The sequence below is a fragment of the Oryctolagus cuniculus genome, chromosome 7, assembly GCF_051225735.1.
Source record: "Oryctolagus cuniculus isolate XC-2025 breed Fujian yellow rabbit chromosome 7, ASM5122573v1, whole genome shotgun sequence".
Lineage (NCBI taxonomy): Eukaryota > Metazoa > Chordata > Mammalia > Lagomorpha > Leporidae > Oryctolagus > Oryctolagus cuniculus.
In genome coordinates, this window is record NC_142873.1 from 29,306,165 (window position 1) to 29,332,467 (window position 26,303).

Genomic DNA, 26,303 nt, shown 5'->3' on the forward strand with positions numbered 1-26,303 from the left:
ATGGGAAAAAATATTTGCAAACTATGCAACAGATAAAGGGTTAATAACCAGAATCTACAAAGAGATCAAGAAACTCCACAAAAACAAAACCAACAACCCACTTAAGAGATGGGCCAAGGACCTCAATAGACATTTTTCAAAAGAGGAAATCCAAATGGCCAACAGGCACATGAAAAAATGTTCAAGGTCATTAGCAATCAGGGAAATGCAAATCAAAACCACAATGAGGTTTCACCTCACCCCGGTTAGAATGGCTCACATGCAGAAATCTACCAACAACAGATGCTGGCGAGGATGTGGGGAAAAAGGGACACTAACCCACTGTTGGTGGGAATGCAAACTGGTCAAGCCACTATGGAAATCAGTCTGGAGATTCCTCAGAAACCTGAAGATAACCCTACTGTTCGACCCAGCCATCCCACTCCTTGGAATTTACCCAAAGGAATTTAAATTGGCAAACAAAAAAGAGGTCTGCACCCTAATGTTTATTGCAGCTCAATTCACAATAGCTAAGACCTGGAACCAACCTAAATGCCCATCATCGATAGACTGGATAAAGAAATTATGGGATATGTACTCTTTAGAATACTATACTGCAGTAAGAAACAACGAAATCCAGTCATTTGCAACAAAATGGAGGAATCTGGAACACATCATGCTGAGTGAAATAAGCCAGTCCCAAAGGGACAAATACCATATGTTCTCCCTGATCGGTGACGACTGACTGAACACCAAGAGGGAAACCTGTTGGAGTGAGGTGGACAGTATGGGAAACGGTGGCTAGATCAGCATAGCCCTGACTGTTAATGAACAACTTAATACATTATCCCTCTTAGTAGTTTTTTTTATCTGTTCTACTTAATATGACTGATTTAGTTCTGTAATTGATGCACAGTTATTCTTAAGTGTTGAAAATTAACTGCAATGTGATCCCTGTTGAACATGGGAGTGGGAATGGGAGAGGGAAGAGATGTATAATTTGGGACATGCTCAGGCTGACTTGCCCCACGTGGTGGAGTTGGAAGCATACCAGGGGATTCCAATTCAATCCCATCGAGGTGGCATGTACCAATGCCATCTCACTGTTCCAGGTGATCAATTTCAGTTCACAGTTGGTCATGGTGGAGGGACTGGGAGTCAAAGGGAGCACATAGACAAGTCTAGTACCTGCTAACGCTAACCAATGGAGTAAATAAAGGGGAGAGTGATCCAACATGGGAAGTGAGATACTCAGCAGACTCATAGAATGGCAGATGTCCTAAGTAGCACTCTGGCCTCAGAATCAGCCCTAAAGGCATTCGGATCTGGCTGAAAAGCCCATGAGAGTATTTCAGGCATGGAAAGCCAAGACACTCTGGCAAAAGATCTCTGTGAGTGAGATCCCAGTGGAAAAACAGGTCATCAAAGAAGGAGGTACCTTTCTCTGAAGGGAGGAGAGAACCTCCACTTTGACTATGACCTTGTCTAAACAAGATAAGAGTCGGAGAACTCAGAGGGCTTCCATAGCCTTGGAAACTCATGACTGGAGCAGAGGGAGATTACTGATGCCATAGACAGGAGTGTCAATTGGTAAAGTCAACAACAGGAGTCACTGTGCACTTACTCCTCATGTAGGATCTCTGTCCTTAATGTGCTGTGCATTGAGATTTAATGCTATAACGAGTACTCAAACAATATATTTCACTTTGTGTTTCTATGGGGGTGCAAACTGTTGAAATCCTTACTTAATGCATACTAAACTGATCCTCTGTAAAAAAAAAAAAAAGAAATTATCAATTCCCAACTTGACTCTCACTGGGATTAAACATGACAATAGGTCTGCTCTGATTTCATCATCATTTAAAAAAAAATCATCTATTATTTTTCACTTTATGTTTCTGTGTGGGAGCAAACTGTTGAAATCCATACTTAATGTATACTAAGCTGATCTTCTGTATATTAAGATAATTGAAAATGAATCTTGATGTGAATGGAAGGGGAGAGGGAGTGGGAAAGGGGAGGGTTGTGGGTGGGAGGGACGGTATTGGGGGGAAGCCATTGTAATCCATTATTCGTACTTTGGAAATTTATATTCATTAAATAAAAGTTTAAAAAAAAAAAGAAATAACCCATTAAAAATTTTTAGAGTAAGATTAAGGTAACACATCAAATTTCAGCTTGAGTTACTTTAAATAGTGTTGAACTATTTTCATAGACAGTTTATAAACTAACCCAAATAGTTTTTTATAGGATATAACATGTTGAGTATACAAAAGTTTTACCCAATTTAAATTAGCAGTTACACCTAAATGACTTAGGATGCTGATATATTTTTATCTGAATTTAATTGAAATTAAAATTGCATTCATCTAAGTACTAATTACCCATTGCTGTTTCATTGAGTACTGATTACCCATAAACCTGTTAAAATAAATTGCAAAATAAGTTAAGCATTTTACAAAGCAATACTTTTAAAGGTAGTGGTATTTTTAGATTTAAAGAAAGATTAGTTACAGTGGGCCAGGTCCCTGCAGGGAAACCTGATTCTCCTATCTGCATGATAAAACAAAGAGCTATCAGAAGGGTGGGACACCTAATTTGTTTCTCAATAAGCAGGGAGCCCAAAAGGATGGGACTACCATTCCCTTGCTATTCTTATGGTAAGACTGGGACAAGAGAGGGACAAAAGACCAGTTGAAAACCATGGAGACCATTCCCAAACCGATAAGACAGAGATAGTAGACTTGGGGCTCTGAGATAAAGAATTCCTAGGTGGGAGGGGGAGATACAGTGAGTGGGGATAGGAGCTAGGGAGGAAGTACATGTGGGCATGAGAGTGGCTTTGAGGAATAGTTGAGCCAGGGGCTTCAGATAGGACAGAAAAGGTTGACACCGCCCCCTGGAATTCGGCAGGAGTGGGGAGGTGAGGACACATAGGCCGGAGCCAATGGTGGATTCTGCTGCGTGGGAGATAATGGCCGCTGAGGCCTCAGGAGGCGGCTGAGCCGGTGCCTGTAGATTGGAGCAATAAGGAAGTTTATCTGCAGGATAACAGGATCAGGGCAGAAGGAAGGATTTTTGTTCAGGCCTCTGCCCCCTAGTGTGAATCTTGGAGACCAGAAGTACACAGGGGAGGTTTAGTTCGAAGATAGGAAAAGGCTTGAACATATGGAATCCCCTTCCATTTTCCTGAATGCTCACAGAAGTGATAAAGATGTTATCAGGGTCAAACTACTCCAACTTCCAATCCCTCAGGGCCAAATGCACCATCATAGAGGGGCCGCTTTTGAGGACTGGGGCCAATTTGAGAGGGAAGGCCGATGTCTGGATGGAGGTCACGGAGCGTTCGGTGGCTTGGAAAGAGTTCCGGAGATGTGCTTCGCGACCAGCAAAAATCCAGGACCCCAGAGCACTGGGGGATGCTGGATTACCAATATGAAGCTATCCGAGTCATGGCACCAATGTTATATCTTAATGTTAGCCGTCACAAAGCACACTGGACACCGGAGTAAGGGAAAGGGTTTATTGGGGGACACCCTGCAGACCGGAGTGAAGGGGCGGCGAAGGAAAAAGGGAGGGAGACTGTAAGAGAGAAAGACAGAGAGGAGAAGAGCTAGCAAGGAGAGAAGATAAAGCAGAGAAGAGGAGAGAGGAGAGCAAAGCCAAGACCAGAGGAGGAGACTGGAGCGAGGAACCAAGAGAGAGCAGGAGAGAAGGGGCAAGAGCTATTATCTCTTAATATGCAGAATTCCTTCTCAAGCAGTAAACTGAATTCATTCTTCTTGTCAGGGAAATATTTTTTTGTATTATATCTTTATATTGTGGCAGTTCTTGACTTCATGGGTACCAATTACCTTCATCCTACGTTATCTTTCTCTTTCACAACTATCATGTCTCCCAACTACTCAAATTGTTGAGTGTGTCCGTTTCCATTTCTCATTGTGCTGTTAAGCCAGTTTTTATCCATGTTTGTTGCTTTCCTTTGCCTTTCTAATTTATTTATAAAATCTCTAGTGTTGTTATTTTGGTTCACAATCTATTTAACCAATGCTATAACAACTTTTTTCTTCTCACCCTTTCAACTCATCTCATATTTGGGTTCATATTTTATTTTTTTATCATAAAGTACTACTTGGAAATTTCCATGTTAACACAAGTAGAAAGAAACAGGAACATAGGCTTTTGCTCTCAAAATACCTAAAAAATGAACAAAAATTATTTTCAAAAGACCCAAAGTCTGTTTGTATGTGTGTGTGTGTGGCTGTGGATGTCTTTATTGAAAACAAGTTGTTGTAACATTGGGATAGCTTGCATCTGATCCTGGAGGTCAATCAGATAGATTGTAGAAGTTTTTAATGCCAGGTCTGGTATGTGGCATGGCAGGTTAAGCTACAGCTTACAAGGCCAGAATCCCATGTGAGCACAGGTTTGTGTCCTGGCTGTTCTGTTTCCAATCTAGCTCCTTAATAATGTACCTGGGAAATCAGCAGGGGATGGCATAGTACTTAGGCCTCTGCCACCCACAAGGGAGACCTGGATGGAGCTCCAGTCTCCTGGCTTCGGTCTGATCCAGCTCTGGCCTTGTGGCCATTTGGGGAATAAACCAGCAGATGGAAAATCTCTGTCTCGCTGTAAGTACTTGGGCCATTTTCTGTTGCCTTCCCAGGCACATCAGCAGAGAGCTGGATCAGAAGTGGAGCAGCCAGAACAAGAATCAGCACCCAGGAGAGATACAGGCTTTGCAGGTGGCAGCTTTACTTGCTATACCACAGTGCTGACCCCTGTAAATAAATCTTTCACAAAAAAATTTTTAGTGTCCATTCCAAACCTAAGTAACACAAAATAATTTATTACAATCATGGTGTTACCTGGATTTTATGGTTGTATGTGTGTACATATAAAATTACCATTTCTAAATAGAAATCATGCAAGCCAACCCAATTCCTTTTAATCTAATTCAATAAATTCGTGTCAAGTGAGAACAGCTCCATTCAATTTAACTGAATGCAGTTGGTTGCTCTATCCTTGGTTCATCTCCATGTAGTGTGAGAAATAAAAGTCCAGCCAGAGGATAGCTTTCCATTGCCAGTATTTTCTCTAACTACCTCCCATTCTCCTACTTACGCAGTTGACCAGGTTTTCATCCCTCATCTCAGACCTTCAGTTTCTTGCCTTTGTGGCTCATTTGCTATCACCTGTTTTAAAGTTCTTTTCCTTTTGATAACTTATTTGGATCAGTTTTCTGAGTCCTACCGACTTTAGTGCATTTCATTAATCTGTTCACATCTTATATCTATTCAGTTGCAATGACTCAGCAACTAAGAGTAAGAAATAATCCAAGTTAAAATTAATTCTAAAAAATTAATGCAAGAATACAAGACCATATCTTGACTTCCCTATATATGTATGAATGGTCTTCAAAGAGCTCATGAAGAGGGGTCATTGCTGTGGCTTAGTGGGTAAAGCCTCTGCTTGCAGTGCCGGCATCCCATGTGGCGCTGGTTTGAGTCCTAGATGCTCCACTTCCTTTCCAGCTCTCTGCTATGGCCTGAGAGGGCAGTAGAGGATGGCCCAAGTCCTTGGGCCCCTGCATCCACAGGTGAGACCCAGAAAAAGCTCCTCTCTCCCGGCTTCGGATCAGCCAAGCTCTGGCAGTTTTGGCCAATTGGAGAGTGAATCAGTAGATGGAAGATTTCTCTCTCTCTCTGCCTCTAACTCTCTGTGACTCTGCCTTTCAAATAGTAAATAAATAAATCTTTGAAGAGTGTATCTTACAAAAAAGGTATGCACCGATTTAAAAAAATGCAACAAAATACATATTTTTAAATTATATTTTCCACAAACTTTTAAAAAAAGATTTATTTATTTATTTGAAAGGCAGAGTCACAAAAACAGAGAAGGAGAGACAGAAAGAGAGAGGTCTTCCATCCACTGGTTCACTCTCCAATTGGCCTCAGCAGCTGGAGCTGCACCAATCTGAAGCCAGGAGCCTCTTCTGGGTCTCCCAAGTGGGTGCAGGGGCCCAAGGATTTGGGACATCTTCTACTGCTTTCCCAGGCCATAGCAGAGAGCTGGATCAGAAGTGGAGCAGCCAGGACTCGAACCAGCACCCATTTGGGATGTCAGTAATGCAGATGGCTGCCTTACCCGCTACGCCACAGAGCCAGCCCCCACAAACTTTTTGAAATATCCTCCTACAATGTACTGTATTGGGATGGTCATAGATGGCACAGAAAGATTATCTAACTGGGCACTAAACAGATAATGATGCCTCACCTGTTCACCATTTTTGTCCTTGATATTTTGTTCTTAATTTTTAAAAAAAGATTTATTTACTTGCTTGAAAGAGTTACAGAGAGAGGAAAGATGGAGAGAGAGATTTTTCTTCCACTGGTTCACTCCCCAAATGGCCACACTGGCTATGACTGGGCCAGATGGAAACCAGGTCTCCCATGTGGGTGGCAATGGACCAAGTATTTGGGCCATCTTTCATTGTTTTCCCAGGCCATTAGCAAAGAGCTAGATCAGAAGTGGAGCAGCTAAAACTTAGATGCTGTTGTCACAGGTGGTGACTTTACATGCTATGTCACAATGCCAGCCCCTGTTCTTAATTATTTTTTCCTCTATCTTCAACTGATTGTATTGAGGCAGAAATAGAATTCTTTTTGTGGGTGCGATATAAGTCCTAAAGAGCAGATTGGGCAAGGCAGGCATGCAACTGAGGACATAATCAGTCCTCAGCATCTCAAAATAAATATATACTTTCCAGATATACCAAAGAAATAAAAAAGGCAGGGAGATTCTATGACTGATTAAAACTTGGCATAAAAGCAAACAGTTTATTTGTACTGCTTTTATGCTTTGATTGACGTGCAAGTGTCTTCCTGTTATTCTTGGCAGGGAAGAAAATTAAAATTTTGCCTTTGATGTTTTTATCTTTACTTGACTATTTTTTAACTGTGGCTGAGCCAATCTGAATCTAGGAGGTAGGAGCTTCTTCCAGGTCTCCCATGTGGGTACAGGGGCCCAAGCACTTGGACCATCTTCTACTGCTTTCCCAGGCCATTTGCAGGGAGCTGGATCTGAAGAGGAACAGCTGGGACATGAACTGGAGTCCATATCAGATGCCAGCACCACAGGTGGAGGCTTAGCTTAATACACCACAATGTCAACCCCTATTTTTACATTTTAATTAGAGAAAATAATTACTGAACTAAATTTAAAGACTAAAAGTAACATTTGATAGTGATTAGAAAAGTCATGAAGCTGCTTTGAGTGACTGTCAGAGGGACAGTTTTATCTGGCAGTGTGGATAAATTAGGACAAAGATTGTTGATGTTAGTGTTGATAGTGGTGGAAACTGACTTGCTTATTTTCAAGATTACTCTTTCAATATTACAGTTCTTGTACTCATTCCTTACAGCAGCATAGTCAATAGAATTTATCAAATGATGACAATATTCTACAGCTATACTATCAAATGTGGTAATCATATGCAATGTTTCTTTTCTTCCTGTCTTTGTCTACCATAGTAGAAGAAAAAAATCCAACAATCCAACTCATAATTACACATTGTTAGGAACAGAAATACTTGTTGACTTTGTTAAATAATTTTGGGGGTTATTTTCAACATGGAGTCAGGATCATTGAGAATATTTTGCACTAAAGAATTCAATGCTTGGTCAGTGATCAAGACTACGGCTCCTTCCACTTGAAGTGTGAAAGTAAAAAAAAAAAAAATATGTCAACATTAGAAATTGAGGAAGGGGTTAGCATTATGACATGGAATGTTAAGCTTCTGCCTGCAATGCCAGCATCCCATTTCAGAGCTCCAGTTTGAGTCCTGCCTGCTTCTGATTTAGCTCCCTAATATAATGTGCCTGAAAAAGCTACAGAGGATGGCCCCTGCAGTTCATGAAGGAGAACTTTATGGAGTTCCCGGCTCCTAGGTTCTGCCTGGCCCAGCCCCAGGCATTGTGGCCATTTGGGGAATGAACTAGTCAATAGAACATCTTTTCCCCTGTCTCTCCCTCTCTCCCTCTGTCACTCTGCCTTTCAATAAATAAAGTAAATCTTTAAAAAAGAAATTGAGAAGTGGTTCCTTAATATAGCTCTGTTTTTAAATTTGTCTTTGTAAAGCATTTCTTAGTTCTTTCTTGTACATATTCAGTTGAATTGCTTTGCCTTGCTCTCCTCAATTCTTAACAACACGTCATCAATTTATTTCTTTGAGAGAAGGAAATTCTTAACTATAAGAAAAGTATATAGAACTCTGTGATTAAACTGTAGTATCAGCTCAGTCTTCTTTTAAAAATCCTATCTTATCTTCAATAGTTAAAGTATTGATATTTTGGTCCCAAACTACTGGGTTCTATCTGAATAAATTCTGAATATGTTGCCTAAGTAAATCAGTTGAGCACATCACTTGTAATTACATAATTGGTCAAATAAATATCCAGTCAATAAGAAAATTGCATATCCTTTCTTGTTGCACAACCTCCAATTGCCAGTCTTTCCCTGGACAGCCAATAAACCAGTGTGTAACAGCAGAGCTGTATAACTGCTACTCATTCCTTGCATAGAATTCTGAGAAGGCATATATCAACCACTGTGACTTAATCATCCAGCTTTCACTGTTCCCCTTCACATTTCAGTGAGTATCAAGTGATATTTTGTTGACCATTGGCTATTTTGAGAAAATAGTACAAACAATATTAAATACCAAGTTTTAATAAAGTTACTCCAATTTAGCTAATTATTCATTTTTTGAGTTCTATGAACAGCTAAGTGTTTGGTGTTGGCTACATAAGTGTCTCAGGACTTAGAAATGGAGAATCCCAAGGGTAAAATATCTGTAACAGACTCCTTATTAGCCATTAACCCCTGGGATTTCTTTGTGTGTCACTCTCATGGCACTATGATGCATGAATGGTGTAAGAATAACCTAAGAATGTAATAAATATGTGAGGTAGATGATGTATGAGTAGTAATATGTCACTGAGTTCATGCAGCATTCGAATTATTGTTTAGTTTCCCCCTTTCCCATTACACTGGGAAAGTCTTTGGTGTGTTGTAGTCAATGATTAGCAGAGCATCTTGCATGTAGTGAGTTCTTAATACATTTCTTAAACATATAAATGCATAAGTGAGTAAAAAAGTTCAAATTAGAACAAAAATTTAGGACAAAACTTTAATTTGAAAACCAAGCTAAGCATCCTTTGTATGTTATAATAACTGATTAGTTGTTTAAAGACTGGCATATAGTATTTCAACATTCTCTAGATCTTATTGATCACCTTTTCCTAAATTAAATAAATGTCTTATTGTAGCTAATTTAGAGAGTACTTTGCTTCAGAAACAAAAGTTGACACATTTGTCAACCACATAGTTAAGGTAGGAAGAAAAAAAGACATATTAACTCTATTTTGAGTTAAGCAGTTCATAAGCAGTTTATTATTGAATCAGAATCCCACCCAATAAATACGAAGTAACAATATCATTAGAAATCACCATTTTTGCAAACTCTAATGAAATAATGGAGGTAGTGAATGATCATCCACACATACTATACCAATTCAATGAAAAACTGAAGGGAAATCTTATAATAGATGGCTCAAGTTGACAATATTTGAAACTACTGGTTTATATAAACCTCTGGGTACAGATGAGTATGCTGGTAACACCGCAGATTGTCAAAGCTATATCCAAACTATGGAAAATCCTAAAGAATTTTTTCTAGAGAATAAACAGCTCCTTTTCCTCCACAAATATCTAGCAAGGAGGGAAAAAGTGAGACAAGAAACCTGTGGCTTAAAAGAAATTTAAGGCATGCCAACCATTTGCAATGTATAAGCACTTTTGGATTCCGGTTTGAATAGATTATAAAAATATATGAGACAATTAGTAAGGTTTGATTTCTGGGTGAATAATTGATTATATTAAATAATTATTTGTTAATTTTTTGAGGAGTGAAAATACTATTGGTGGGAATATTTTAAAGATATCTAGTGAAGTATTTATGGATGAAAGATATATATATATTAAATTTACCTTTTGAAGAAAATAGCTAATGGATTTATAGGCATTTGTAATATTTTATAATTACTAAGGTTGGTTGATAGGTACATGTGCAGTTATTATAATGCTATTTCTACTTTCATATGTTTTTTTAATTTCCATAATGAAAAGTATAAAAGGAGGGAAAACCAGGCAGAAGTGATTCAGAATCAACTCCCAGGACTGAATTTCAGCTGCACTATATATCGCCTGATGACTATGTGACTACTTCATCTTCCGTGCCTCAGTTTTCTCATTTTTCAGTGATGATAATAGTGCTACTTGCCTAAGAAACCTGCCAAAATTCAGTGAATTAATACATTTAGAATAGTGGCCACTACATAACATATGCTAATATACTTTAGTTATTTAAAACAGAAGTAATCTTAACTAACAATTAGTTTTAAAGCTTAGCAGCAATACTTTTCTGGCATCAAAACTCCAACATGTTAATAGTTTCCTAAAATCTTGAGATGAATAAGATTTAAAAATCAAGTGTGGGCCCAGCAAAAGATCACAAGTGCTGCAGGGATGGAAACAGTAAGTACAAGTGTACATATTTACCAATTACACTCTTTGGAAACCCAAGCTGATACTAGGAAAATATTCATAAAATTATGGAATTTTTCAACTGGATTCATCTATTTTACCCTTTCTCTTACTAACAAAACAACCAAAAAACAAAAAACTGTGGTCCAAAGGGGTCGAGTAATTTGTTAGAAATCTGAGGCTGGTGTTGTAGTGCAGCAGATTAAGCTGCCACTCACAATGCTAGTTTCCTGTATTGGAACAGGTTGGATTTTCAGCTGTTCCACTTTTGGTTCAGCTCACTGCCAAGATCCTCAAGAGAGCAGTGAAAAAAGTGTGCCAAGTTCTTTGACTCCTGCCACCTATGCGGAGGGTTGGAAGGATTTCCAGGACCCTGGCTTCATCTTGGCTCTGGCATGGCAGTTGCAGCCATTTGGAGAGTAAACCAACATCAGAAAGACCTCTCTCTCTCTCTCTCTCTCTCTGTCTCTCTCTCTCTCCCCTTCTTTCTGTCACTGTCCCTTTCAAATGAAAATAAAAAATAAAAAATAAACCCACTTCTAGTAGATCAGCGTACCTTTTCCCCACATCCTCACCAGCATTTGTTGTTTGTTGATTTCTGTATAAAAGCCATTCTAACTGGGGAGAGGTGAAACATCATTGTGGCTTTAATTTGCATTACCCTGACAGCTAGTGATCCTGAACATTATTTAATGTGTCTGTTGGCCATTTGGAATTCCTTTTCTGAAAAATGTCTGTTTAAGTCCTTGGCCCTTTTCTCAACTGGGTTGTTTTGTTGGTGTTGAGTTACTTGAACTCTTTATATTTTTTTGGTTATTAATCCTTTATCAGTTGTATGGTTTGCAAATAATTTCTCCTATTCTGTCATTTGACTCTTCACTGAGTGTTTCTTTTAAAATACAGAAGCTTCTCAACTAGAGGTAATCCCATTTGTCAATTTTGGCTTTTATTGCCTATTCCTCTGGGGTCTTTTCCAACAACTCTGCCTGTTCCAATGTCTTGCAGAGTTTCCCCAATGTTCTCTAATAATTTGAAGGTATTGTGTCATAGATTTAGATCTTTAATACATTTTGTGTGGATTTTTGTGAAAGGTGTAAGGTAGGGGTCTTGCTTCATATAACTGCATGTGGAAATCCATTTTTTCCCAGCACCAGTTGTTAAAGAGACTGTCCCTGCTCCAGGGATTGATTTTAGCTCTTTTGTCAAAGAATTGGTTATAGATGCTTGGATTGATTTCTGGCATTCTATTCTGTTCCATTGGTTTATCCATCTGTTTTGTACCAGTACAAGGCTGTTTTGATTATGACTGCTGTGTAATGTCTTGAAATCTGGTATTGTAATATTTGTGATACCTCTAGTTTTGTTTTTGTTATATAAGATTGCTTTAGCTATTTGGGGTCTCCTGTTTTCCATATGAATTTCAGCATCATTTTTCTATATCTGAGAAAATCCTCTTAGTATTTCGATTGCTATTGCATTGAATCTGTAAATTGCTTTTTGTAGTATGAACATTTTGATGCTATTTATTTTTTCAATCCATGCACATGTAAGATTTTTCCAATTTTTTGAATCTTTCCTATTTCTTTCTTTAATGTTTTGTAATTATTGTAGAGATCTTTGACATCCTTGGTTAAATTTATTCCAAGATATTTGATTTCTTTTTTAGCCATTGTTAATTGGATTGGTCTTAGAAGTTCTTTCTCAGTTGTGGCATCATCTGTGAATACAAAGGCTATTGATTTTTGTGTGTTGATTTTATATCGTGATACTTTACCAAACTCTTCTATGAGTTCCAATAGTCTCTAGGATCCACTACAGAATTATGTCATCTGCAAAGAGGGATAGTTTGATTTCCTCCTTTCTAATTTGTATTCCTTGGATTTCCTTGTCTGGCCTAATGGCTCTGGCTAAACTTTCAGGACCATATTGAATAGCAATGATGAGAGTGGGCATCCTTGTCTGGTTCCATATCTCAATGGGAATACTTCTAATTTTTCCCCATTCAATAGGATGGTGGCTGTGGATTTGTCAAAGATTACCTTGATTTTGCTGAGGAATGTTCCTTCTATACCCAATTTGCTTAAAAAGCTGTTGCATTTTATCAAATGCTTTCTCTGAATCTATTGAGATAATCATATGGTTTTTATTTTTTACTTTGTTAATGGGATGTAACACATTGGTTGACTTGTGAATGTTGGGCCATCCCTGCATACCAGGGATAAATCCCACTTGGTCTGGGTGAATGATTTTTCTTATGTGTTGTTGGATTCAATTAGCTAGTATTTTGTTGAAGAAATTGGTTTGTAGTTCTCGTTCTCTGTTGCATCTTTTTAAGATTTAGGAATTAAGGTAACACAGGCTTCCTAGAAAGAATTTGAGAGTATTCCCTCCCTTTCAATTGCTTTAATAGCTTGAGAAGAATTGGAGTTACTTCTTTTTAAATGTCTGGTAGAATTCAGCAGTGAGCCATCCAGTCCTGGGCTTTTTTATTTTTTTGGAGCATCTATATTACTGCTTGGATTTCCATCTTGGTTATGGATCTGTTAAGGTTTTCTATGCTTTCATGTCTGAATTTAAGTAGGCTGTAAGTGTCCAGGAATTGGCACACTTATTCTTTATTTCCCTGTTTCTTGGTGTACAGATCTTTGTAGTAATTTCCAATGATTCTTATTTCTGTGGTGTCTGCTGTTACATTTCCTTTTTCAACTCTAATTTTATTGATTTGGGTCTTCTTTCTCCTTTTTTTGGTTAGTTGGGTCAATGGTGTGTCAATTTATTGTTTATTTTTTTTTTTCAAGAAACCAGCTCTTCATTTGTATTGTTTTATTGGTTTCAATTTAGTTTATTTCTTCTCTATTTTTAATTGTTTCTTTTCTCCTACTAGTTTTGGGTTTGGTTTGCTGTTGTTTTTCTAGATCCTTGAGGTACACAGATAGTTCATTTCTTTGGTGCCTCTCCATTTTCTTGATGTAGGCACCAACTGCTATGAACTTCCCTCTTAACACTGCTTTCACTGTATCCCACAAATTTTGTTATGTTGTATTGCTTTTTCTCCATTAGTTTCCAGAAATTTTTTGATTGCTCCTATGACCCACTGTTCATTCAGAAGCATGTTGTTCAATCTTCTTGTGTTTGCATATGTTCTAGAAACTTTCTGAGTTCTTGATTTCCAACTTCATTCCGTTGTGGTCAGAGAAGATGCATGGTATTATTTTGATTGTTTCAAATCTGCTGACTTGCTTTATGGCCTAGCAGGTAGTCAATCCTAGAGAAAGTTTCATGCATTGTTAAGAATAATGTGAATTCTGTGGTTGTGGGAAGAAAAGTTCCGTAGATATCTGTTAGATCCATTTGGTCTATAGTGTCGAATAACTGTTGTTTCCTTGTTGATTTTCTCTTTGGTTGATCTGTCTATTGCTGTATAAGTGGGGTATTGAAGTCTCCCATTGCTATTATATTTGGGTCTATGTCTCCTTTTATATTGCTTACATTTCTTTTAAATAGCCAGGAGCCCTGTATTTAGGTGCATATGCATTTATAATAGTCACGTCTTCCTGTTGAGTTGATCCCTTAATCATTACATAGTGTCCTTCTTTGTCTCTTTTAACAGTTTTTTTGTTAGAATCTATTTTGTCTGATATTAGGATACTACACCATCACTTTTTTGGTTTCCGTTCATATAGAATATCTTTTTCTATCCTTTCACTTTCAGTCTGCGTGAAACTTTGTTGGTGAGATGTGCTTTTGTAGGCAGCAAACAGATGGGTTTTGTTTTTTAATCCATTTGGCCAGTCTGTGTCTTTTTACTGTGGAGTTGAGGCTATTTACATTAAAGATGACTATTGATAAGAAATGAGTTCGCCCTGCCGTTTTCCCATATATATTCCTATTGCTTATTTTGGATTGCTTTTGTATTTTTCTGAGAGGTTTTCTTCTTTCATAGTGATGACCATGTTTCTGTGTTTCTGTGTGTAGCACATCCTTAAGTTTATCTTTTTAAAGACTGGACAGGTACTGACAAATTCTTTCAATTTCTGTTTGTTATGGAAGGTCTTTATTTCACCTTCATTCATAAATGAGAGCTTTGCAAGGTTTAGTTTCCTGAGTTGACAGGTTTTTTTCTCTTAAGACTTGGAATATATTTCATCATTGTCTCCTAGCTTGTAAGGTTTCTGATGAGAAGTCTGCTGTGAGTCTAATTAGAGATCCTCTGAAAGTAATCTGGCATATTTTTCAAGCATATTTTAGAATCATTTCTTTATGTCTTACTATGGAGAGTTTGATTACCATGTGTCGTGGTGAAGATCTTTTCTGGTCCTGTCTATTAGGGGTTCTATGTGCTTCCTGTACTTATATTTCCCTTTATTTCTACAAATTAGTAAAGTTTTCTGTTATTATTTCATTAAAAAGGGCTTCTAATCTTTTCTCTCTTTCCATGCCTTCAAGAACTCCTAAGACCCATATGTTGGGTCATTTGATAGTATCCTGTATATCTCCAGTAGTGTTTGTTTAGTTTTCTAATATTGTTTTCTTGTTTTTGGTCTGACTGTAAAATTTCCAGAAATTTGTCTTTTAGCTCCAAGGTTCTTTTTTCTGCCTCATATACTCTATTATTAAAACTTTCCACTGCATTTTTATTTTATCTATTAAATACTTCAAATCTATTATTTCACTTTGATTTCTCTTTAACATTTCAATTCACGAAAAAAGTTTTCAATTGTATCATGTTTAGTTTTCCATGGTTTGTGAATTTACTTCTGATTGCTTCTGGGTAATCCAATGATTAGTTTTTTAATTCAATTTCTGGCATTTCCTCAACCTCTTCATTTTCACATTCTAATGTTAAAATGTTATAGTGCTCCTTTGGGTGGCTCATATTGTCTTCCTTATTCTTGTTTTTGAACTTTTGCCTTTTTTTTGCATTTGTAGAAATTTTTCTCTTTGATTAGATCTGTGATTCTCAGGTGCAGGTTGCCTGCTGCAGCCCTGCTTGCTTCTCCATTGTGCTTGGTGGGTTGGAGAGTCCTGCAGGTGGCTTCTCCTCCATGGAGATGGCTTCTCTCACGCTCTCATTGTCAGGCAAACAGCATGGTGCAACTGGAACAGTTGCTGGGTGGCTGCTCCCTGCCTGTGTCCAAGAATACCATCAGCTCTCCCCCTCACTAGACACAAGTCTCCACTATGGGCTGAGGTGGGGAAGGAGAGAGACACATCACACTTTTTTTCTGCCTCTGGATAATTGGTCGCCTGTTGTCGTGGGGATCCGTGTGGTACCCAAAAGCTGTTGACCAAGCTCTCCCTCCCATTGTATCAGCAGTGTGTGGGCCCATGGAGTCCCCTCTCACCTGGCTTGCTATGGCATACGTCCTCCTCCCTGGATCCGAGTCAGCACGTCTTCTGTTGTGTATTTGCTCTCTCAGCATGGGTCCTGACTGCCTTCCCTGCTCTGACAGGCTCTCTCACCATGGCTCTCCCACAGATTTATCCTGAGAGTGTCTTCTCTCTCCTTTTTTTTTAATATTGATTTTGCTTCACTTAAATCAGACTGGCCCATCGCTATTGCACCATCTTGGAACCCCCCAGTGAATTCCATATGTATCGTATATCCCAGCACTGTGTCTGTAAGGATATTCTGTTCATCTAATGAAGACGGTTATGAATAGAACTCTTTGCATCTTATTTGGAGATCTGGAAGTCCTATCAAACAGGAAACAGAAAAAAATTAGCACAGTCATGCAGAGAAGGGCAGGACCAAATGGCACGTTATTCCTTGGCCAGCAGGAACTGAATCATTCTTCATCACAACCATTCTTCATCTTTTGTTTTTCAGGCTCAAGTTAACAAAGAATTTTGTAAGTTAAACCTTAGGCAGTAACTCATAGGACCCCAGTTTTAGTCTCGTGAGAACATTCTAAATAGTCACTACAAGAACTCAGTAATGGGCCATTTTTGAGGTCTGTTAAGAGGCATCTGAAAATATCATTGATTTTCCTGAAATTATGGAATCATTTGTTTTAGTTGAGAGTGCCCTAACTGTTCATGGGGAACATCCAAAGTCAGCATATTCTTTCCAAAAACAGTTTTTAAGAAAGACCGTGAGTTTCTTGCACTACCAAGAACAGAGCTGAGACTCTGAGGCACTTGGGGGTAGGCCAGTTGTCCTTGGGGGAATTCCATGGACGAACTGTAGAAATGTTACAGGGAAGCTAAAAACTGAAGCCATTGTTCAAAACATTGTTTCAGTGTAAAAAGGGACCTTGATGTACTGATCACAATTGACATTTACAAAGGTCCGTGAAACACATTCCATGCCCTTGTATTCTGAAAATTGTTGATGGTAAACAGAACTTTGAAGCAATTACTACACATAGGAAAGTATTCTCTAAACCAAGCACGACTCTCAACCAAATATTTGAGTTTCTTAAGAATGTTTCTCAACAGCCAATATGATTGCAAGAAAACCACTGTTCTAGCAATTATTAAACTACTTGTAGTCTCCTTGACATCATGTCTTTCCATATATCCTTTCAGATATTTGGGCTCTTTGCAGCTAAACTAAAATTTGAGAAGCAGTAATTTATTAGGGGTTAGTAGCAATGTGCAATCTGAAACTATATGAATACATTTTTCATACGCAGTTAAATCAAAATCCATTTGTCTCTCTTGCACTTTGAGATCTTTCACTCATACCTGATTTTGTAACATCATACATTGGTAATTTGGAACATATTGGCTTACCAAGTTATGTAGATTATTCAAATGTTGACACAAAATTACATTAACTAATATTAATGCTAATTTCACCAAAAAACTTTAAGTATTGGAATTCTATCAAGTTCATAGTGGTGGATAAAATTTTCCAGGATTCTAATTTTCACTTGAAAATTTTAATTATATTATTGGCAACAGATATTTATTTTCCCTTATGTGACAGATTCACTTCGTTCATTTTTGAAAATGTCTGCCAAGTACCCAAGTCTGAATAACTATCATCTGTCATTCCTTCCTTCAAGCAGTAAAAGATGTGACATGAATAAAGTGACGAGAGCAGTTCCCAACTCAAATAATTACACAATGCTTTTTCCTCGAAAATAGGAAGCCATTGTATTTCATCACGGAGCAGAAATGCTCAATGCGTACTTCCCATTTCATTACACAGAAGGTTTAAAAACTATGCATTAACTTGGCCTGTTTGGTTTTTGTGGTTTTTAATCATGTGAGTAGTGGCAAAGAATATACTGACTACTAGTACTGTTTGGTGCTACTATATTGATTCATGCTAAAAGGCTATCAATTTTGAACAACAGTGTTCCTCTACCATAAGTATTTTAATATGAAATAATTTTGAATTCTTGGATCTTCTGATAGAGGCTCATTCTGCTAATAACTTTAAAAACTGCTACCCTGTAATACAATAGTCCTTATATATTCATTCTGACAGAATAGGGCTTCAAATAAAGATACAACGAAGAAATCGTAAAGGAGAAAGGAAGAAGGACGATTCCTAGCTTAGATTCTAAAGTGAGTGACCTTAACTTCACAAGTTGTGTAAAAGGTGATTGTTAATTGAGGATACTGGAAGGAGTTTATCTTATGAGTATGCTACAACACTATTCAGCATTGCTCAATGAGAAAGCGAAGGAATGAAATGAATGAAAATCTAATACAGAACAAGAGATGAAATTAAATTGTATGAAAGGATTTTGTATCTGAAATGTAAAAAATACATTTTGGAGTCTCCCTTGTATTACTTCCTCTCTAGCGTGGATTATTATCATTTTTTAACTATACTTAACTGGACAGATTTAGAAAAGGACTTCACTTGTAAAACACAAGGATGATAAAATCCAAGGATGACATGGCCTCAATTTATCAGCTTTGGAAAGCAAATGTACTACTACTCTCAGTATTGTGGGAAAATTTACCCCTGAGATAATATAGCAGGTATTGAAAGTTTTAAAATGAATATACAGAGTTTTATACAATAGATGTGTATGCATGTGTGAGTGTGTCAAGTTTTTGATTTTGAAAGGGATATTCTGAGCTGAAACTTTGTCAAGCACATAATTATTTCCATTTTTTCAGGTATTTACTGTAGTCTCTATATAATAATAAAAGGTTTTCCTCATAGAAAATTTAGAAAGTATTTTACAATTTTTACCTAAGGGGGAAAAAAGGGAGAATTTTTTAAAAGTATTTTTAAGCAAAGAAAAAAATCGCATTCACTATGTAATATGCAAATAAAACCTGATAAAAGAAAATAGAGAATACCAGGACCACCATGGTGAAAGTTATGGCTGGACAGAGACCTGCAGCCTCAGGCCTCAGGCTAGCCCCCAGGGACTGAGTCTCTGGAACCCCTCCCACAATGTCAGGCAGCACAGAACAGAGGAAGATCTCATTCAATGGGGCAATGGGGCAGAAAAGTGAGTAGAGGACTAGGCATTGCAGAGTGTGGAGATACACAATGGTCTCATAAAGAAGGGAACTAAGCATACAGCATCTGCCACCCATTTTGAGATCAACCCTGTACCAAGAGTAACCAGCTGGCAGGGAAAGGGTAAGCAGGATGTCTCTAAAGGTCCACATTCATGCCACAGAGAGCTGAGTCATTTACCACTGGAGAACCCAGGGAACCTCATAGACCCTGAGCCCAGACTGGGGAGCTACCAGATTACTGAATCACTGCATTGTTAAACAGAAAGAGTCCAGCCCATATTGTAACCTCCCTCACCTAAGCTATACAGAACCATCTTGAGACCTTGACACAGCCCTGGAAAAGATTTTGGCAGTAAATATCGAGTGGATTGGCCTGCAGAGACCCTCAAAAATATTGAGGTGGCCATGCCCAAACTCCTGCTGCTTTAAGAGTAGCTCGAAAATCCCATCCACCCTTGGCCTTAGAAAGCAGCCAATTATTCCTGCCCTTCCACCTGCTGCCCAAGAAGAAAAGCTGTTGGGTGGTCCTACCCTTTCAATATCAGTCCTAAGAAACAATCAAACAACCATCCCTGAGCAACTCAGGCCACAGAGGCTCAGGAAAGCAGACCCCCACCCCTGACCAAACACATACAACCCTGTCAAGCAGCCAATCAGAATCTTCTGAATAGCTCAGCTCAGTAAGGCCCCAAGGAAACAATTAGATGGCCTCCTAACCTCTGTGGCATCATGAAGCAGTTGAGTAGCCTACTCTTAGAAGTTTGGCACATGAGACCAGCATTGTGGCATAGTGGGTAAAGCCATAGCCTGTGATGTGAGCATCCCATATGGGCACCAGTTTGAATCCCAGCTGGTCTGCTTCCAATGCAGCTCCTTCCTAATGCACCTGAGAAAGCAGCAGAAAGTGGTCCTGTGCCCACATGGGAAACCTGGAAGAAGATTCTGGCTTCTGGATTTGGTCTGGCCCATCCCTATCTGTTGTGGTCATTTGAAGAGTGAATTTAGTGGATGGAAGATCTTTCTCCCTCTCTCTCATTCTCTCTCCCTCTCTCTCTCTCTCTCTGTCTCTGCCTGCTTCCCTCTTTCTCACTGTAACTTTGCCTTTCAAATAAATCTAATAAATCTTAAAACTCAGTGAAGAGCTTGATATCATAAAAAGAACCAGCAATAATGAATCAGAAATAATGGAGCTAGGAGTGAGTATGCAGCACAATGATTAACTTTTTTAAAAGGTGTTATTTATTTATTTGAGAGGGAGAGTTACTAACTGTGAGAGGGAGAGACAGAGAGAAAGGACTTCCATCTGCTGGTTGACTCCACAGATGACTGTCAACAGCTGGAGCTGAGCTGATGCGAAGCCAGGGACCAGGAGCTTCTTCTGGGTCTCCCAAGTGGGTGCAGGGGCCCAAGGACTTGGGTCATCTTCCACTGCTTTCCTAGGCCATAGCAGAGAGCTGGATTGGAAATGAAGCAGCCGGAACTAAAACTGGTGCCCATATGTGATGCCGGCTCTGCAGGCAGAGGATGAACCTTCTGCACCACAGCGCTGGCCCCAAACAGTAAATGAGACACTGCTTGGGACAAGAGCATTCCATACTGGAATGCTTGAATTTAAGTCCTGGCTCTGCTTTAGACTCCCACCTCTTGCCGGTATGCACCCCTGGAAGCAACAAGTGATGTCTTAAGTAGTTGGGTCCCTGCTACTCGTGTTGAAGACATGGATCAAGTTCCTGACTCCAACCTGGTTCAGCTATGTCACTGTGGACATTTGGAGAGTGAACCAATCAGTGGACAGAAACATCTCTTTCTTTCTCTCCTCTCTCTCTCTCTCTCTCCCCTTGAAATAAATTTTAAAAAAGAAGAAATATTGGAGTTAAAGAAATTACTAAATGAAATTAAAAATACAGTTGAGATCCTCAATAGTAGAATTCAGCAGTCAGAAGAAAGAATTCCTAAGCTTGATGTCAGATTTTATAAATAACCCAGTAAAAGAAAAGGAATGAAGAAAGAGGATAGATGTGGTGGCACAGTGAGGTAAGTAACTGCTTGGAATGCTTGCATCCCATATTGGAGTGTAAGTTCAAGTTCTGACATGTCTGATTCTCACCCAGATTCCTGCTAATGCATCTTGGGAGTCATGAGATAATGGTTCAAGTGCTTGGGCCATGTGGGAAATCCATATGGAGTTCTCTCTCTCTCACTCTCTCTTGTTCTGTCTAGACTCATGAAACACCATTAAGCAAGCAAGTATTCCTATTATGAGTATTCCAGAAGGAGATGAGAAATGAAAAAAAAAAAAAAAGGCATAGAAAGTCCATCCAGGGGCTGGCGTAGTGGCACAGTAGGTTAATCCTCTACCTGCGGTGCTGACATCCCATATAGGTGCCGGTTCTAGTCCCAGCTGCTCCTCTTCCAATCCAGCTCTCTGCTGTGGCCTGGGAAAGCAGTAGAAGATGACCCAAGTGCTTGGGCCTCTGCACCTGCATGGGAGACTGGGAAGAGACACCTAGCCCCTGGCTTCGGATTGGCACAGCTCCAGCCATTGTGGCCATTTGGAGAGAGAACCAAAGGACAGAAGACGTTTCTCTCTCTGTCTCTCCCTCTCACTGTCTATAACTCTACCTCTCAAATAAATAAATAAATAAATCTTTAAAAAAAAAAAGTAGGTCCATTCATTGAAATAATTGCTGGCCAGTGCCGTGGCTCAATAGGCTAATCCTCCACCTGCAGCACTGGCACCCTGGGTTCTAGTCCCGGTCGGGGCGCCAGATTCTGTCCCGATTGCTCCTCTTCCAGTCCAGTTCTCTGCTGTGGCCTGGGAGGGCAGTGAAGGATGGCCCAGGTCCTTGGGCCCTGCACCCGCATGGGAAACCAGGGGAAGCACCTGGCTCCTGGCTTCTGATCAGCGTGGTGCACTGGCCGCAGCATACCAGCCACAGCAGCCACTGGGAGGTGAACCAATAGAAAAGGAAGACCTTTCTCTGTCTCTCTCTCACTGTTCACTCTGCCTGTAAAAAAAAGAAAGAAAGAATTACTAAAATTTTTCCAAATCTTGGGAAATTTATGAGCTTCCAAGTCCAGAAAGGTCAAATAATTTCTAGTAGATTCAACCAAAAAAAAATCCTCTGCCTGGCATATTATAGTCATATTGTCAAAAATACAGGACAAAGGAAGAATTCTTTTTTTAAGATTTATTTTATTTATTTGAAAGACAGAGTTACAGAGAGAGGTAGAGAGAGGTCTTCCATCTGCTGGTTCACTCCCCAGATGGCTGCAACAGCCAGAGCTGCGCTGATCCAAATCCAGGAGCCAGGAGCTTCTTCCAGGTCTCCCAAGTGGGTGCAGGGGCCCAAGGACTTGGGCCATCTTTTACTGCTTTCGCAGGCCACAGAATAGAAGCTGGATTGGAAGAGGAACAGCTGAGACTAGAACCGGCACCCATATGGGTTGCCAGCACTTCAGGCCAGAGCTTTAACCCTGCACCACAGCGCCAGCCCCCGAAAGAATTCTAAAAGTCAGACTTCTCATATAAGCCTTAGAGGTCAGTTAAGAGTGGGATGAACTATTCAAAATCATGAAAGACAAAAAAAATTACCAGAGAACAACACTACATCCAATAAAGGTATTCTTTAAAAATAAAGGAGAAATAAAGACCTTATAAGACAAGCAGAACTGAAATAATGCATCACCACCTGATGGGCTCTATAAGAAGTGTTTACATTACAAGTGAAAGAATGATAACTATTATACTTTTCTAACGTTTTTTTCTTGTGCTTTTGACATCAGGGTTATGTTGGTCTCTTAAAATGAGCTGGAAATTGTTTTATCCTCTATTTTCTGAAAAAACATATTATTTTGCTATTATTTCTTCTTTGAATTTTGAGAATTCACCAGTAGTATTAATTTGCCCTTTATTTATATCTGAATGAATAATTTTTAAAATTTTATTTAAGGAATACAAACTTCATGCATTTCAAATAAACACATTTAGGAACACAGTGAATCTTCCCACCCCAACCTCCCTCCTGCCAATACTCCCACCCTTCTTCCTCCTCCCTCTCCTATTCCCATTCTTATTTTTTACAAAGATCTATTTTCAGTTAACTTTATACTCATAAGATTAACCCTAAAATAAATAAGGAGTTCAACAAATAGTATGAAGAAAACAGAATCAAAACAAAATTACAACAACAACAGCGGAAAAACTGCTCCCTAATAGTCAAGACAAGGGCTGTTCAAAGTCATTGCACCACAAATTATCAATTTCACTCTGATAGATTATCTTTTAGGTACTTTATTCGTTACCACAAATCAGACAGAACATATCGTATTTGTCTTTTTGGGATTTGCTTATTTCACCAAGCATAATGGTTGTTAGTTGCTTGCATTTTGTTGGAAATGACAGAATTTAATTTTTTACCTCTGTATAGTATCTGAATGAATACTTAAAAATGAATTTAATTTTCTAAATACATATGGTACTACTCAAGCTTTTTTGTTTCCACGTCAGTTTTCTGAATTTGGTTTTGAAGAAATATATTAGCTATACATAAGTTTCTAATTTTTTTGGCATATAATTGGTAAGCTTCCTTTAGAATTAAAAATAGAGCTTCCTTAAGATGCAGCAATCCTGCCATAAGGTATATATACAAAGGAAATGAAATAATTTTGAATAGAATGTTGAGTAGACAACATTTACTCTCTTCTTTACCACAGTACTAGTCACAATAGCCAAGGCATGGAATCCATTTAACAATCAATCAACAGATGAACGCATAGAAAAAATGTGGTGTGTATGCATAATGGAATATTATTCAGTCATTAGAAGTATTAAATACTGTCTTTTGCAACACCATGAGTGATTCTGGAGGACACTTTGTTAGGTAAAATCAGCCAGGCACAAAAAAACAAATATTGAATGATCTCACATGTGAAATACAAAAAAGTTGATCTTGTAGAAATTGAGAGTTGAACAGAAATTACCAGAGACGACAGAGAGACAAGGAAAGGGGAAATGGGGAAAGGACCATTAATGAGTGAAATGCTACAATTAATTAAGAGGAACAAGTTTCGGTATTCTATTGTACTGTAAGGTGACTATAGTAAACAATAATGAATTTTTCAAAAACAATTAAAAGAGTTACTTTAATCTGATCATTGTATCATGCATACATATATTGAAACATCACATTGTACTCCCAAAATATGTTAGATTATGTGTCAGTGAAAAATAAAAATTTATGGAGAAAATAAATATCTTTAAAAAAACTGGTAACTACCCCTCTCTTTTCTCTCTTTGTCTCCTTCTCTTTCATTCTATCCCTTTCTTTGTAGTCAGTTAAGCAGTCTGAACTCCCTGGAAATAAAATAATTAAACAGTTTTCTATTTTTTCTAATCATTGCCTTCAATGAGGCTATATTGAAAGTTAATTTTTCAATACTCATGTGTAGGAGTGGACACAAAACTTTACCATTTTAATCTCACAGTGTAGACTTTGGAGCTCCCTGCTCCCAGCGCCAACAAGATGAATACCAGACTTGTATTCTCTTGAGAGGCTTCCCTCCTCTTTCGTAGTTTCCACTCCTCTGCTGTGGTCAGTTCTAATGCTATAAACTCTAATTTTGCCCCTCTGTTTGCTCTCTCTATAGAGGGATACATCTTAATATCTTTTGAGCACTTTTATCATGTCTTTAAGAATCTTTTAGGAATAACTTAATACTCACATATTATGTCGTCTGTAATATGAATATTTTGTAACTTATTGTTGACCTTACCTTGCTACATGAACCTGACTTTGATAATGAGGTTTTTTAAAACGACACACTCAAGGTAAAATGAATCCCTGCGGCCCTCTCCTATGAATCACAACTTCCCTATAAAATTGCACTGTGGCTGCAATGGCTTTGATTGGGTGTTACATAATAAAATGAAATTGGCTGATCTTTACCAAGATTCCCAGAAAGGAACTTTGAAATCCTGGGAATTTCCTAAGTGATAAAAGTGTCATTGTTACCCATGGTAGGCTAAGACCACACTGAGTTTATGCTAATGAGGTGACTCATGATAGGCACTTAGTTTCAAGATGGGGCAGGATTGGGGTGGCCATGCCAGAAAGGCCAAACACACGATTAGCAAGTAGGAGCTTTAAGCCTGATTCCTGGGGAAAGCAGGAGTAACACCGAGTTAGTGATTCAGTGATTCAATATATGATGCCTGTGTAATGAAACTCCTGTAAAAACTCTGGCCAATGATACTCAGTGAGCTCCCTGGTTGGTAGCGAACATCAGTTGTCAGGAAGTGGATGCATCCTGAGGACAAAGATTCTTCATCCATGAGACCCTCCCGAACTTCCTCTGATGGGTGTCTTCTTTGGAATGATCCTGATATGTAACTTGTATAATAAAAGTCTAGCCATAAATAGAACAGTTTCTTGAGTTCTCTGAGTCATTTCAGTGAATTACAGAAATTGACAGAGAAATAGGAAGTCCTGACTTTGTAACCATTTGAATAATGCCAATGTCTTGGAAATCACAGAGCTCATGGCTAATATTTGCAGTGAAGTCACATATGGCAAGCTGTATCCTTGACCTATGAATTCTGCATGAATTATGGGTAGTTAATTTCAGAATTGCATTGCATCTGGAATGTGTTTATTTGTTAGGCTTCAGGATATTCAGTTCTGGGAAATTAGTCAATTGTTATTGTTTTCTAGGAAAAAATAACTAATCCCTCCTCCTTTTTTCTCAGCATTCTCCCATATACATAAACATGCAAAACAATGTTTTTAGCAGAATTTTGAGCATCTCATTTTATCTGCACAGTATAAAAAGCCTTCACCATTTAGATATAAAAATTCGCAGTTCCCAACAATTGTGACCAAATATGGTGAAGTTTCAAAGTGCTGAGCCAAACTGTATGTGTGTGTGTGTGTGTGTGTGTGTGTCAATTCTGAGAAAAAAGCCCCCAGTGATTCTTTTTGAAGTTTCAACTTTACATAGTGTCTGAATATGGAATTTCTTTGGCTATAAATCCTATCTATACAAAAGCTTTTCAAGTTAATTTCAGATATATCTGGCCCTTGGGGCTTCCTGAGAACTATGCTAACTTCTTCACCAGCCAGAAACACTTCCAGCTCTGCCAGATGTGGGGATGGGTTATCCCAGATGAAGGCACCACATCCACTCTCCCAGGAAGGGTGAGGAAGTCTTCCCAAATGAGGAGGAATTCCCAGCTTAAATCAACAACGGGTTGCTCTCATGTTGAGAAATAGTCTAAGAGA

The 26,303-nt window shown here is 38.6% G+C and overlaps 1 protein-coding gene across 1 annotated transcript in view; it reads left to right on the forward strand.

The window, feature by feature from the left end:
* The first annotated feature begins 3,299 nt into the window (after nt 1-3,299).
* Nucleotides 3,300-26,303, forward strand: part of MROH9 (maestro heat like repeat family member 9) — a 161,005-nt gene continuing 138,001 nt past the window's right edge. The window contains exon 1 of the mRNA XM_089299380.1: nt 3,300-3,428. Within this exon, the coding sequence (XP_089155506.1) occupies nt 3,300-3,428 (129 nt within the window). The remainder of the gene's footprint in view (nt 3,429-26,303) is intronic.